Raw genomic sequence first — 16410 nt, forward strand, 5'->3', positions numbered from 1 at the left:
GCTCTCAGCTCTGGCCCCTTTTTTGTTTCTCCAAGCTAAACATATCCAGTTCTTTTAATTCTCAAAGCTTGAGCTCAAGAACTTTTATAATCCTGAATTCTCTTTGGTTGCTAATGTCCTTATTAAACTGTGAAACCTAGTACTGAATACAGTATTCCAGATGAAGTTTGAAGAGCCCAGTACAGTGGACTATTTATTCCCTATTGTAGGAAGCTATGCTCCCTTTAATGCAGTCTTATATCACAGTGGCCTTTTGGGTTGTCATATCACACTGCTGACTCATATTGACCTTGCAATTCAACAAAACTCTTGGATCTTTTTCAGGAAAAAATACTTCTTAAATATGTCTCTCCCAACTCGGACTTATCAAGCTTATTTTTGTACTCAAAGACAAGATTTCTACATTTACCCCTTTTGAATTTCATCTTAATAGATTCAATCTGATGCTTAATCTGGCAGGATTATCTAGCGTATTAGCCATGATTCTAAGTTTTATATCGTTTGCAATTTGATAAGCATATCATCTATGCCTTTATGCAAATCATTAATAAAAATGTTAAAGAGCACAAGTCCAAGTACAAATCCTTGGGGCACTGGATTTTTCCTACCATGTAGACACTGAACCACTACTCTTTGTGTCTATCATTTAATCCATCTCTCCATGAGAACACTATTAGTGAATTTTTCAAAAGTTTTTTTTTGATATAGGTATACTGCAACTACAGTATTTTCTTCATCTACTAGTTTAGAAATTTTATCAAAAAATGAAATTAATTTAGCCTGGCATGATGATGTCATGCTGGCTTTTCATAATCACTGTTTCTCTTTACCAAATACCTTTTCAATGATCTATTCAAGAATTTTTCCAAGAACAGAAGCCAAGCTCATTGCTCTAAAGTTTGATTCTTTTATCTTTTCTTTCTTTTTTTTTTTTTTTTAAGTCAGAACATTTGCCCTTTTCTAATGTTGTTAACTCTCATGTTCTCCCAGATTTATCTAGTGTCACTGATGAGTCAGCAATCATATCTACTAGTTTTTACAGGACCTGAAAAAATATAGTTTATACTGCCAGGTGACAAATTCATCAGGGGAACCAAGTGTTATTGCTTCCTTACTTGGAGTATCAATTCACTGTTAGTCATTTTTGTCATTTGCAGTGAAAAAGTCACTTTCCTTTACATAGAAAACAAACAGTAGCAGCTCAGCAATCTCTCCATAGTCAATTATTATAGCCTCGTCCCTGTCTGATCCTTTTTTTCCCCTAACTAACAACCAAAGCATCAAAGCCTTTTTCTCATTCTTAGAATTTTTTTTTTTTTAGGCTAGTCCCAGCTACTTCTGACACTATTTTTATAGGATTATGCTATTGTTATATTCATCTTCTATTTTAATTGTCCTTTTCTCATTTTCTGTACATTTTAAAATATCTAAATTGGTTCAGGAGTTATCTCTTCATTAACATTGGTATCTTAAGAAAAATTTTATTTTTCTTCCACTCTAAAGTTGTTTCCCTTTATGTCTTCAGAACATCATTCTTGAACATCTCCAATCTACTTTCATTTGACTTCCCTTAAAGTACTTTTATTCATGAAATTTTACATGTCTTTCCTCTGTACCTGTGAAATATATTTTCCAAAAGCTAGGACAAATGTCAGACCATGTTCAGATTTCCTCTCCTACTTTATCATGAACTTTAAGAAGCAGCAGTCACTTTTTCTAAAGATTCTCCTAAATTCACCCCAGCATCCAGTTATTCCATATGAGAATCAGAATCAGAATGGAATTCCTCTTGATACTTCCTCCAACATTTGAAGGATGAAATTTTATCCTTAAGGCTCTTCTTTTTCTGACAGAAAGTTCAAACTAATGTTTATATAACCACCCTCACCCATCACTACTATATCATACCTCTGTGCTAGGCTTATGATATATTTTTATCTATTTCCTCTGTCACTTCTAATTCTCCATCCTTTGAGCTACCTTCTAATACTCATGCTGCTTCTCCAATAGTTTCTAGATTTCCTATAAAGTCTACCTTCCTAATATATATCCTACTCTGCTATGACTTCCTTTTGCCTATCCTATTTTGTGATCAGGCTATTTTTTTTCTCTAAGGCAATACTTACAGAAGTTTTGGAGTCATTCTCTTCTGTGTTTATGTTTTGAGTATCCCTGCCATTGTGAGCACTTTATGGTAGTTTTGTTTGATTGACCCTTCTTCTAGCCTACTTCCAGAATTTGAACTTAATATTAGGGCACTTGGGTTGTCTCACTTCTAGAGGGAAGTCTGGGCTAGTTCTGTTGCTGCCTTCTTGGAGTATTAAGTGTTACATTGTTCTAGGCCCTCAGGAACAGGCAGGGGACTTGTCTGAGCTTCTGTATTCTACTCCTATTTGCTAGGTAGAAAGTTCTGTTGCCTCATAGTGGCAAAACTGTAGGTTCCCTTTTGGTCCAGGATTCTTCACCTGATTATTCCTCTGCAGGTTAACCTAAAAGTTGGAAGTTAAGACTTTACTTTATGCCTAAGGTCTGAGCTATTTTGCTGCTGCACACTTATGGCTTTTCCCTTTACACTGCCCAAAGTATGTGCCCCAGGCTTCCCTGCTGGAAATGTCATTGTGGTACACACAGCTCTCCTCTGCACTGATCTGCAACTAGGGACTAAGATGTGAACGACAAAGTTACCAGTTGGCACCTGATCCTAATCGCAGTGTAGGTCTGGATGTCTGATATCTCCTTTCCCCCTGAAAGCTACATGCTTCTTGTCGGATGCACTTCCCAATGTGTGCAAGTCTCTGGGTCCCCTATGCCAAAGTGAACAAAGAATGCACTGTGACTTTTTCTGGATTTCCTCACCTGGATTCAATGGTGTACATTTTCTAGATCTGTTGGGAGAAGTTCCTGCAGAGGAGTTTCCTTTAACTGTCACCTAGGATCTTCCTCAGGATTCTTTGTTCTGCTTTGGAAACATGCCTCAGGAAGATGATCATCTTCATAATTACCCAGGGAGCATTCTCCTATAACACCTTTCACACTAGTCAAACAAGTCTTTTTGTTATTCTACATAACATGCTCAAGTTGGTCTCTAGGCCTACGTGATTTTTTCAAAATAAAGTGCCTTCCTCAATCCCTGCTTTCAAGGCCCAGGACAACTGTAACAAATATCCACTGACTTACATATTTAATACTCAGCTCAATCACACACTGTAAAAAGATAATTTTTTGCAGTGGCATAGTAGATAAAATGCTGTGCTTGAAGATAGGTAGAACTCATCTTTGATACTAGCTATGTGACTTTTGGCAAATAACTTAAATTTTGTAGGCTTCAAGCAATTCCCTAGGACTTAATCACAGAGAAGGTTCAATCAAGGTTCTGCAGGAAGCACCTACATTAAGTTTCTTACATTGAGGAAAACAGTAGACCCCCTTCCACAATAGACAATAAATGTTTGTTGAAATGAATTGGTAAAATCCCCAAGAATAGTCAAAATGTTAGTAAAACTTAATTATAAAAACAGGTCACAAAAAACAAATCAGGATCAGAAACTATAGTAGCAACAAACATTTCTTTCACATATTCCCATAAGTAGCAAACTCTAAATAAAGTGTAACTACAGTTATCCCTTCCACATCACTTCGGGGGGAGGGAGGGAGGAGGAGTTTCTGGCCCTCCCTTTGTACCAGAGAAGTCTAAATTTTTTCTTTTAAGGGGTGTTTTTACAGTACCTTATTGTAAAATTTGGGTTAAGTCTTTGGTCATAGGCCCTGTGTCATCTGCATTATCTGCAGTTTCGGTAAAACTCTCAAAAAATTCCCATTTAATTTCTTACGTGATCCATGATATACTGAAACGGTAATGGGGCAAGTCAGATGTGGAAGGGATAACTCTATACAGCTGAGTTTTCTAGAAGCTTCATAATACCTAACCACTTTTAAATTCCCCAATTACTCCAATCATGTTCTTACTGGCTCCTTTCTAGACACTTGGCACATGAGCTATTAGTCTTAATAAATCAGATGATCTCATTAAGATCTCTTCAACATCTAAGATATATGATTCTATTATTTGCCTGATGGGTGTAGGGATCAAAGATTATCCAACAACAATCAGGATCCCCCTGGATCTCTAGAGTATTAATGCTCCTAGAAAAAGTCCCATATCTCAAGGCTTTTGGCAAAATTAAGACTACTCACCTGCTGAATCTTAACATCATTATGATATAGTGAAAGAACACTGGATTTGAGCTCTGAGAACCTGTGTTCCAATCCTAGCACTTAACTAGGTGATGGGAAATCTAGGCAGCTGATTGTGCAGTAGATGAAATGTTAGGTCTGGAGTCAAGAAGACCTGAGTTCACATCTGGTCTTGGACAGCTATAACTACATTTGACTGTGGACAAGTCTTATAACCTCCTGCTTCCCTCTGTTTCTTCAACTGTAAAATGGGGATAATAAAAGTGCCTACATTGAAGGATTATTGTTAAGACTAAATGAGATCATTATTAAAAAGCACAGAATGTGGCACAAAGTCGGTGCTATATAAATACTTATTCTCTTTCAATTCTACCTTTAGCCCTCTTTATCTGCAAAATAAAGAGGTTGGTTTAGAATAAACTCTAAATCCCCTTTTAACTCTAACTCTACAATTTTATAAACTCCCCAACTTTTTTTTTTTCTGTTGGTTAGCACTAATTAGTGACCCTTATTTTAGGCTAATTACATTCAGACCAGAGAGACAACATGAAAGTTGATAGAGAACTGGCTTCTGAAAGTGCATGATCGGAGTTCCATACTGGTTGTATGACTGGGCATGTTATTTCACCTCTTGGTGCTCCAAAACGGTTTCAGATTTACACTGTTAGAATTTCCTCATCTCTAGCATATTGACTTAAAAAGTCACACATTATCTGTGTTTCATTGCATTTTTATTTATTTTGTTAGATATTTCCCAATTATGTTGTAATCTGGTTCTAGAAAGCACTCTGGAATGCTGGGCTGTGGTGGCCTGTTTGACACTTCTGCTCTACACCAATTAAATCACAGATTGAATCCAATATCCAGATCAAGGCTCTGTCACACATCAACTCTAGCATTCCAAGACTACATCACCCTCTTTATAAAATCGAGTGGCTCCCAATTACCTCTAGGATCAAATATAAAATGACCTCTGTGGCATTTTAAACCCTTTACAACCTTTTAAACCCTTTACAACCTATCTTCCTGGTAGCCTTATACTTCACTCACCTCCAATACTTTACAATCCACCAACACCTGCCTTCTTGCTATCCTTCTCTCACTATATTCCATCTCCTGACTATATATTTACATTGTTTATTCCCCAGATCTTTCAATGTTCTCCTTCCTTCAAGAAAGATCAAATGGTCATCCAGTCTCTGTTCCCTTCATCAACTGCTAGGGCCTTCTATCAGAGATTGCCTTTCAACTCTGATGTATATACTTTATATATACATGGTTGTCTGAACACAGTCTCTACCCATTGGAATATGTACTCCTTGAGAACAGGGACCTTTTCTTTTTTTAATCTTTCTTTGAATACCCAGTGCTTAATATAATACTTTCTATATAGTGAGCATTTAATACTTGTTGACTATTGCTCTTTTAATTAACAGTAATTGCACACGACTTCTAAAACAATCACCACTATTTTAGGCTACTAAAAGTAAAATTGAAAAATGAAATATATCTAAATACAGACACTGTAAACAAAATTATTTTATTTTGCATAAAAAATCCTATTATGAAGTTTGTGAATATCCTCATTTCACAGAAAAGAGAAAATAAATATATTAGCTAAAATAATCTGCAATACACTTACATCATACATATATCCTTCTTGACCAAGGCCATGCCATGCTGTCTAAACTCTGGCATCAACCTCATTTCTCCACAGAACTTTAGATACCACTTCTAAGATGTAGAACAAAGATTGGTGAGCTTTCAATTTACTTGGGCAAGAATCAAGCAACCATGCCACTTCGAGGCATCTCTAAACAGAGTGGCTTTTCCCATCCCCTTTTCTAGCAACCTCATGTGCTGTTTTTTCCCAGCAAATTGTAAACTCTTTGAGGGAAGGGACTATTTTTCCCCCCTCAATAATGTTGGTACCAAATATTTTCATAATACTGTACCAAATACATGTAAAAATATCTTTCAACATTAATTTTTGTAAGATTTTGTGGTCCAATTTTTTCTCCATTTTCCCACAAGACAGCAAGAAATCTGATATAGGTTAAATATGTGCAATCCTTTTAAACATATTTCTATCGTCATGTTGTATAAGAAAACTCAGACCAAAAGAGGAAAAATTAGGAGAAAGAAAAAGCAAACAATTCAAAACTTCCAAATTCCTCAGTTTACTAATTCACTTACTCTTTCATCCCACTACAACTACATTAAAAAATGGCCTTACCTTTGATCTTGCTATCATCTACAAATGTGCCATATACATACTCATAAACTTTGAAATTCCTTATTTGATCATGTTGTCATTATATCTCTGCCTTTACTGTGCAACTCCAAACCTTATTCTTCTTGACCATGACTTCCAATCTCCCCCCTCCTCAGTTTTCCCCAAGTCATCACTCTTATGCTAGTTATACACTCTTCCCTTTCTCATTCTCACCATTTTACACTGTATACTGATCTTTTCTTTTGACTCTTTTGTCTATTTTATACTTTATACTATTGAAGATCTTTACTGCTTACTCTTAGATGTCCTCCTAGTGGCTGCTGCTTTCTCTCCCATCCACAAGATAGTGAACAAAGCCAGAGAAAATCAGGAAACCATATTGAATGGGTGATCTATAATTTGTTGCATAATCTCAATTGGATGTCACTATGGGAAGATAATCTATTATGACAAGATGACTCTCCCTCTTCAATTTGCACTATCAGTCACCAAAACAGCTTTTTCCAATTTTTTCATCCCTCCTCAAAATCCCATGGCTTTTCCTTTCCTCACCCTTTCAGTGGAGAATACTATCTTGTATTTCAGTGAAAAAACTGAGGTCATTAGCCCAAAGATCCTCTTCTTCTCTGTTCAGCAACTTATGTCACTTGGATGCTTTCTGCCAATACCTCCCCCTCACCCTATCTTACATTGAAGCTGTGGTCCCTTTTCTTGCCAAGGCAAAGCTCTATACATTTATAGTGCTTCCCATTCCATCCCATCTTCTCCAGCAGACTGGCCCAACCAACAGTACCCACTCTTACTAATGTTCAATTGGTTTCTCTCCACTCATTGCTTTCTTCCTGCCTACAAACATGCTGTCCTCTCATTCTCAAAACAAAAACAAAAACAAAAAAACTCACTTGATCCATGGATCCCTGATAGTTACCATTCCATATTCTCTCCCTCTTGTGGCTGAATTCTTTGAGAAGGTTGTTTACAACTGCCATTTGAACTATTTGTAACTTGGTTTTCATCAATCAACTGAAGCTTTTTTCTTATCTTTCTCTCCATCTTCATCCTTTCTGACTTCTGCAGCTTTTGACACCTCAGTCAACTTCTTCTCCTTGAGATTCTTCTTTTTTAAGTTGCTGTGACCTTACTCTCTATTAGTTTCTTCTTACCTGGTAGTTCCTTTTCAATTTCCTTAGCTAGATCTTCATGTTCCCCCCCCCTCCCCAATGTGGGCATCCCTCAAGGTTCTGTTCTGGGCCCTCTTCTCCTCTTCCTCCATAATGTTTTACTTAGTGATCTCATTAATTCCCCTGGGTTCAATTATCATCTATCTTTTCCCCCAAATGCACCCCCTTTCCCTAACTTTCTTATTATTGCTGAAGATGATGTATCACCATCATCTAGGTTCACAACCTAAGATGTTATCCTTGACTCTTCATTCACTCTCACCACCCCTCCCATATCCGAAATCAATTACCAAGGCTTGTCCATTTTATTTTCCTAACATCTCTCATATAATATATACCCTGTTTTATTTTCCACCACTACCATTATCCTGATATAGGCTTTTTATCATCTCATGCCTGAGCTACTGCAATAGCCTGCTGGTTGGTCTCTCTGCCCCAAGTCTCTCCCCACTCCCTTATATCCCCACACATCTGTCAAAATGATAATATTCATATTTTGATCACATTATTTTCTCCATTCCCATATAACTGAGTGCTTTCACTGGCTATCCCCAGTATTTGGAACTTTCTTCCTTCTCAACTCTACCTTCTAGGCTCCTTGGCTTCTCCCAGAAGCTTTTCCAATCCTCCTTAACCTCAGTGCCTTTCTTATGGGAAAATTGCCATTTTATCCTGTTTATATCTTGTATATACATAGCTTTTGTATACTGTAACTTTCTCATTAGACTATGAGCTTCTTGAGAGTAGGAACTTTTTTTTTTTTTTTTAACCTTTCTTTGTATTTCCAGAAGTTAGTATACTGTTTGGCACACAGTAAGTGCACTTAAATCCTAGTAAGCACTTCTGAAGCTTACAACCTCTAGAAACCTGAAGCAAATCACTTAAGCTCTTCAGGGTCTCAGTTTCCTCATCTGTAAAATAAAAGGATGGGTTTCTTCCACCTCTAGATCTATAATATATGATAAGCTCCCAGCAAAAAAATAAAATAAAATAAATCCCTCCTTTCCTTGCTCAGTACTATGGCAATAAGAGAAATATTAAATCAAGGCAGTATTTTTAACATTTTTTGCTTCCACTTTCCAGATAATACTTTCAACCATCTTATTTTCCCTTTCAAAATTCATTTTCTAATGTAAAAAAGCAAACAAGTAGAATAAATTATAGATTACAAAGGACTGATAGATAAGGAAAATATGAATATAAGATGAAATATTTGTATATAATGTAAACAGCAAACATTAAGTGTGAATTCAATTAAACGTGACTGGTGTAAAGGAACAGATGTAAAATAGTTATATTTGAAGTACTGCATTCAATTTTTATTTAAGATAAAAATAAACCTTGCATTTCCTCTGGAAACTCCCTTCATCTTTGCTTCATTGAATCATTCATAATTTACATTATTTCACTTTGACTTTCTTATTACTAAAATCCTTTGCCCCAATTCAATAAAAATGTAGTACTTAGAATTAAGGGAACTAAGCTAAGACTACTTCGAGAGAGATAAGATTGTGTCCATTCAAAAACACAACCTACACCTGTAATTCTTGTCCATGTTTTTCTGTAAATCTTGCATAAAAGATCCCTCCAATATAGTGAATCCTTTCCTCTGTGTCTGCAAAGAACTAGTCCAGCTATTATCAGGAGATGGGTTTCTAAATGAAGAAAATATTTCGATTGGCTACGAGGTTGAGAAAAAGAGATAAAGGACCTCTGAAGCTTAACTCGTGAACTCGGGCAATTTACTTAAAATCCTCTGGGCTTCAGTTTCCTCTTCTGTAAATAGAGGGATTTGGAGTAGATGTTAGGTTTCCAGGTCTAAATCTCATGATCCACAAAACATAAAAATACCAGAGGGCTCTCAGTCGTGGAGCTCCACAGAAAGGGTGCTAAGCATTACAGAACCAATCAATGCGAGGTGGCAAAAGAAAAAAAAAAAAAAAAAAGCCAGAGCTTACTTGTGGAATCTAAGACCAGTCCGTCAACAAGACCAAAGTGGCTCAACCTCTAGCAGCAGAAACACGGAGAGATACTGGATTTAAGGACGAATTCCTACATCAAGCATCAGGTAGCAAACTGAAAACATCTCGATAACTAGGTTAGTGCCGTTTCATCAAGACTAACCTAATAATCCTATGAAACAACAAAATACCCATTTCAGAACAGACCCCCCCCCCCAATTTATCATGGCACATTCCTCACTTTTTTCCCCTAAGGTGACCAAGATCCGAATCCCAAAGTATGGCCGTCTACCAGAACAGGTGGCTAAACCCCAGAGATCCACTCATCCAAGATGCACAACTGAAACAGAACCTTGTGGGCTGACCTCAGAGACGTGGAGAGAGCAGATCAGAGTTTATGAGGAAGGAAAGACTTTTCATGAGGATGAAAGGAAGAGCACAAATGGGGGGGGGGGGATTCATTCTTGCTGATTAGGCGAGGGTACAGGATGCCCCGCCCATCAAGCCCCCGCAGGTATTCTGCTAGCAGGGCACCGCGGAGAATAGGAATCCTAGGCTGGCTTTTCGACACCTGGGGGAGCCACGAGGCCAAGAGCAAAACTAGAGGTAAACTTAGAAACTCCACATCAGGGAAACCTGGGGATGCAAAACCGGGGAGCGCCGCCGTGGGCGGGCAACGCAGCCCCTCTTAAGCGCGGGGCCGCCAGCCTCTCGCCTCGGCTCCGGAGCTTCTCGGGGCGAGCCTCTCCCGCCCCCCACGGCGCTGTGCAGCCCGGGAGGGTCCCCCTCCGACGCCCCCAGGCCCTTCAGCACCGCCGCCCGCCGCCCCTGCCGGACCCTCGCCGCGGAGCCCATCCGGGAGTGGGGAACGGTTCCCGTGGCGGCCGTTAACGTCCCCAACGACGCGGAGGCCCCGGCCGGGCCAAGGATGCGCCCCTCGCTCCCCCGGCCTCCCCGTACCGTAGGTCTCGGACATGGCCGTCTGCGACATCTTGGGAAGCGGGCGCCGCCTCTTCCCCCGGTCTCCGGCTGCGGCTCGGGGGCCGGGGGGTGGGGGAGGAGAGAGAGAGGAGGAGGAGCAGGGGTCAGTCAGCGAGAGCCAGATCTACCCGGGGCTGGGGAGGAACTGGGAGGGTGGAGCGGGGTGGGCGGGGAAGGAGGGGCGCGGCCGGGTCCCCACGGCAACCGCCAGCCACCCCGGAGCCGCTCCTGCTCGGGACCGGACCGCGGGGTTCCGCGCAGGCGCACACTGCCCACCCACCTAGCGAGAGCGCGGGGAGGGAGGGGGCTGGTCGGGGCGGGGAGGAGCGGAGGAGGGAGGAGGGAAGGTAGTCCTCGCAGCCCTGGAGCCGGGGGAACCCGACCTCCCACCCCTCTAGCGCCTGCGCACCAGGAGCAGGCGAGCCGGGAGGCGGCGCGCGAAAGCCTGGGATCACCAAAACAAAGAGCACGTGCGCGGAACTCCATCCGGGGCCCACGTCTGTGGGAGACCCCGGGCGCTCGGTCCCGGACGGAAGCGGCCCGCGTGTGAAGCTAGAGGTGGAGCCCCGAGCGAGAGCGGCCCACCCTTGGGTGGGACGCGGACGGAGGCGGAGACTAGAAAGAACGACCTGCCTCCTCTGGGGAGGCAGAGATCTCGCCTTGGCCCGCTTTGCATCCCCTACGTTTTGTGTTGGGGGGGGGAAACTTAAAAAAACTTGCGAGAAGAAGTCAGGAACCCTACCGTGATGCACAATTTCCTGCTTGTTTTCCCTTGACCGAGGCACTCAAAACATATGCGTGCAAGGTAAGGGCAGGGACCCGGCTGCTTCCACTTTGCATCCCGTATGTTTTGCGCTGACTGGGGCGCTCACTTTTTTTCTCATTCTCGCCTTTAATGCGCTGCTCTGCAAGTCACGCGGCTGCACTTCCTTTGGAGCGGAAAGATACACGCGAGTGTTGTCTGCAGGCCCCATGCGGTGCATTGGGAATAAAAATAGCAATGAAAGTAGCGCCTATCAAGGGTTTTATACTACTTATTGTGTATCTAATTTATATTTTAATGTACTTAACATCTACTGGTCATCCTGCCATCTGGGGGAGAGGGTGGGGGGTAAGAGGTGAAAAATTGCAACAAGAGGTTTGGCAATTGTCAATGCTGTAAAGTTACCCATGTATATATCCTGTAAATAAAAGGCTATTAAATAAAAAAAAAAAAATTTCAGTGCCTAAGCTCAAAAAAAAAAAAAGGGTTTTATACTGGGGGGGGGGGGGGGATAACGGAGGAGAAGCTACATGCTCGTATGTAGCTATATTAAAACCACAGAGATACAAAATGATCTGGGTGGAAAAGGACCTAGCAGGTGGGGAAAGGAATCCAGAAGGTCCTAGAAGGCCTTCTTCTCTTTTACTTAGACTGGAAAGCAAGGTAAATGAGGGATTCCGAGAGGCCGCTGCGCGGAGGGAGGTTTAGCGAGTGCAAAGGGAGAGAGTGACGCGTGTAACGGAAGCTAGCCAGAGAGTGTTAGGTTGGGGCTAAGTTTGCAAGGCCTTTTAGGAGCTGGTGGAGTTTACTCATGTCCCCTTGTAGGCGACAAATGCAGAGATGCTCACAGATTTGAATAGACGTGGTCTGTGGGCTCGCCTTCCTCTTCCCAAAGCTAGCTGGAGAAAGGGACGGGCAAAGTCTGAGACAGCTGGCCGGCTTCTCCTCCAGTCTCCAAGAGCAAGATCTGGCCAGAATCCGCTTCATCTGCTGCCCTCTCAAATAGCAGGCTCATGGGTCTGGGTTTAATAGGATGGTTGTTGCCGCCCTCTTCCCCCCCAGCCCTTAGCTTATATTTCCAACTTTTTACCAAATACTCATCACAAATAGCGAAAGGGGAGTAAATCTACTTATCCAAGTAGAAATTGGAAAAAATATGGCAAAGAATAGATGAGTGAATAAACTCTTCCTTTGGAAAGCTCGCTTTAAACCAGGAAAGCAAGAACAATCTGGTCAAGTAAGGTCCATTCTATCAGTCCTTAAAATTTCAAGCAAGCCCAGAGAGCTGCATGGGCTAGTCTCCCGTGTAAGCCTGCCCTTCCAAAGTGTGAGACCTGTTAAAGACCTTAGAAAGAAAAGACCAGTCGTTCTGATCTATGTCTGGCCGCTGGGCCCAGGTGGTTTTGGAGGAGAAAGTAAGCCTGGTGACCTTTCTCACTCAAACCCAGTTCACTTGCATGGCTTGGCATCACTTCCCTGATCTTTTAGAATGAAGGCCAAATAACAAGAGCATCTATGCCAAAGATGCTTTTCTTCTCTGGAGTGTCTTCTGTTCAAGTATCTCTTCCAAAAGTGACAGGAATCAATTCAATAATTCGCTTTCCTTGATCTCAAGCTTTATGCTCAGTTTTTCTCAACTAATTTGGAACCTTATGAACTTTACATACTCAGTAGCACACATAGCACCCTAGGCTTGAGTGACTAGAAAGATGGTGGTTCTTTGGATAGATGTAGGAAAGTTAGAATGAAGAGTAAGTTTAAAGGGAAAGATACCAAGTTCTGTTTTGAACATGATTAGTTTAGTAGTGTGGGACCACTACCTCTCTCAGGAGAAATATTAGAGCTGATAATAGATATCAGAATCATCTGTATAGATAAGATAATTAAATCCTTGGAATCTTATTACAAGAAAACAAGAATTATTCCCGCAAGACAGAACAGTTTTTTCTTTGTCATTGTCACCACTATGAGATAATATTTAACATTTACTATAACAGCAAGATGAAGCCAGGTCCATTCTGTCTTCTCTAAGTATTTACAATTTAAATCTGGTCAAATAGATATTGATATATAAATATGAAATATATCCAAAATCAAGTTAGTAACTATGTTTCATCATAGAATAGACATTTACCGGCTCCAAGAAGCTGTAGCATGCACAGTAAAACTGTCTGAGCAGAGGGGCTAAATCAGGTTGAAGATAACCTAAGAGCTTGAAATCATCGGTGAGTTAGGAGATGTCTACTCCAAGAATGTGAAGACTTCCTCTGGCGGAATGAGAAGATTAAAACAATTTGTTCCAAATACTGCTTTGTGCTTAGACATAGATGCTGAGGTTATCTACTTCCCCTTGAGCCATCACAAGTTTTTCTAATTTTTGTCTTGCCACTGGACTTTGATGGCTGATGGAGATGTCTACTCCAAGAATGTGAAGACTTCCTCTGGCGGAATGAGAAGATTAAAACAATTTGTTCCAACTACTGCTTTGTGCTTAGACATAGATGCTGAGGTTATCTACTGCCCCTTGAGCCATCACAAGTTTTTCTAATTTTTGTCTTGCCACTGGACTTTGATGGCTCAGGTAGAGGGAATGAAGCTGATAACTTTGTGAACTCTGCCTCACTTAAATCCAGTTTATCACAAGTCATTCGTCCTCTTAGAAAACAAAGGATGAATAACAAGATATTTACTTGTTTATTTACACTGTCACTGTGTATATGAAGTAGACACTGTAATAGGAAGAATCTTACCTTTTATACTCAGGAAAGATAGCATTTAGTAGATGGGAAGTCTTCAATGAAGCTGGCAACTTAGTGAGGAAACAGTGATAGGAGAATTACTTTTCTAGGAAGTCACAAGTAAAAGAAATAGATAAAAAATATGAAAAGGTTATGATGCCTCAGAGAGCAATTAGTCTGGGGTGAACTGATAACTGTGGATGCTACTGGGGTTTGTATTAGAATCTAGCACATAGGAAATGTGTAATTAAAAACTGATTGGATTGGGGAGGTTAGACTTGTGAGGAAGTATAGTATAGTGAAAAGTGGTTTAGATTCTGGATAGAAGATCATGATCTGAAGCCTGATTCTCTCTTTGGCTAAGCTTTATAAGCTCCCTTACTTACTTCATCTAGAAAGTAAGAGGGTTGGACTATCCGATCTCATATCCTTATTGTTAGCAGAAAGCCCAGAGACAGACAGAATAGAGATGAGCATGAGCAGATAATAATAGTTAATGTTTATATGGTGCTTTAAGGCAGGCTGCACAGGATTTATTGCATGTTTTCTATGTGGCAAGCAGTTTGTTAAGGGTGGGGGATATAAAGAAAGATAAAGCATAGTCCCTGTCCTTAAAGAGCTTACATTCTAATATCTTAAAATAGGGTTCTTCGGGATGACCTATCACTGATGGCAGTATGAAATATTTGGGTTTTAAAAATACTCCTGTTATGGGTCTTTGACAAGAAGCAGCTTGGTTTCCCTGTGTGTGTGTGTGTGTGTATATTTTTTGGCAGTCTTCTCTTATTGACCAAAGGTCACTGGGGCTATTAGGTGATTTGGAGGATTTGCATCCAGGTCTTAAGATCATAGGATCAGAGGCCATCTAATTCAGGTTGCATCATTTCACAGATGAGAAGGGAGATCAGAGAGGCTATGTGATTTGACTAAGATCACAGAAAGGTCTATCCAGGTTCTTAAATGCTTTTCCTCACAGTATCTAACCAGTCCTTTATAATCATTGAAGGACAGCTGTCATCGTTAGGTTTCTTTCAGTTTTGTGAATTCCTTTTCCTCTCAAGTGGTTGATTTTTTTTTCACACATCAAATTTTAATCAGTCTTCTAAAGCTTTTTACAAGATGGTGTGTGATTATTTTGATACTTGGGTGAGTGATTAAAACCCAGTATCACTAAAAATAAAATCTTACTTCCCTGAATTCTATAGTACCTTCTGGAATCTTTTTATTTTTTTATTTATGTTTGCTATCTCTAAGCTTTTCCATCTGGTAAAAAGGTCCCTCATACCAGAAAAGATTAAGAATTCATCTGGTATACCCTAAACTTCCTTTGTTCTCATGAATTTATCAACTTTGTATTTCTTCTTTATTTCAATTTGCTCTTTCTAGTTATCTGAAATCCCTCCTTAAATCCTCCTACTACAGCAGCCTATTCTCCAAGTCCCTCCTGCTACTCTCTTAATGATTAGTTTTACAAACTTCTTTCTTTTGGGATAAAGGGATGAAGATAAGGAGGGAAGAGAAACTTGGAAAAAAACAACCGGCAGGAATCTCAAATAAACCTTAAAAGATAAATTCAGTTTGGGAGCTGAGGGAGGAAGAAGAGGGTAAGCTTGGGTAGAGTTCACTCTGAGGGGGAAAAAGAAAACTGTCATCTACTACCTTTTTTTAGGTAGTTTCACTCATATCCGACTTCTTATGACCCCATTTGGGGTTTTCTTGGCAAAGATATTGGAGTGATTTACCATTTCCTTCTACCCATTTGATAGATTTGATTTGTTTAGGAAAGTGAGGCAAACAGGGTTAAGTGACTTGCCCAGAGTCATACAGGTAGTATGTGTCTTGAGACTAAATTTGAATTCAGGTCTTCCTAACTCCAGGCCCAGTGCTAGTATCCACTGAGTTATCTTGTTGGCTCCTTGTAGGCCTTTCTTAAGTCACAAAACTGAATTCAGGTAAACTCTCTCAGAGCCTCACATCCTGTATATATTGCTTTTATGTTTAACATCAGAAAGGTGTTTGGGAAGTAGATTTTGGCCCTCCTGGTCCCAATGAAATCAAACCACTTAGCAGGCTATAAATAATTTAACAGGAAGTCAGGTTTTTATCAATACCCATTTTGTAATTAAAGTAGGGAAAATGAGAAGTGCATCTTTGGCCAGTGAGAGAATTTTACCTATTACAATAATAATGTAGGGAATTAGTACCTGGTATTTCTTTTTTTTTTTTAAACTCCTGACAAACTTGTTTTGTTTGTAAGAATAATATTTATATAGTGTTTTCCAGTTTCCAAAATTCATATTTATTTAATGCTTCTTCATTTATAGAGTGCTTTAGTTTACAAAGTGTAGTCGGCCCA

At 40.2% G+C, this 16410-nt stretch overlaps 1 protein-coding gene across 1 annotated transcript in view; it reads right to left on the reverse strand.

Moving 5' to 3' along the window:
• RAB4A (RAB4A, member RAS oncogene family) overlaps positions 1-10813 on the reverse strand; it is a 52840-nt gene extending 42027 nt beyond the window's left edge. The window contains exon 1 of the mRNA XM_031966899.1: positions 10533-10813. Coding sequence (XP_031822759.1) covers positions 10533-10563 — 31 coding nt within the window. The 5' untranslated portion in view covers positions 10564-10813. The remainder of the gene's footprint in view (positions 1-10532) is intronic.
• Positions 10814-16410: the final 5597 nt, after the last annotated feature.

The sequence above is a fragment of the Sarcophilus harrisii genome, chromosome 4 (assembly GCF_902635505.1).
Source record: "Sarcophilus harrisii chromosome 4, mSarHar1.11, whole genome shotgun sequence".
In the NCBI taxonomy this organism is placed as follows: Eukaryota; Metazoa; Chordata; class Mammalia; order Dasyuromorphia; family Dasyuridae; genus Sarcophilus; species Sarcophilus harrisii.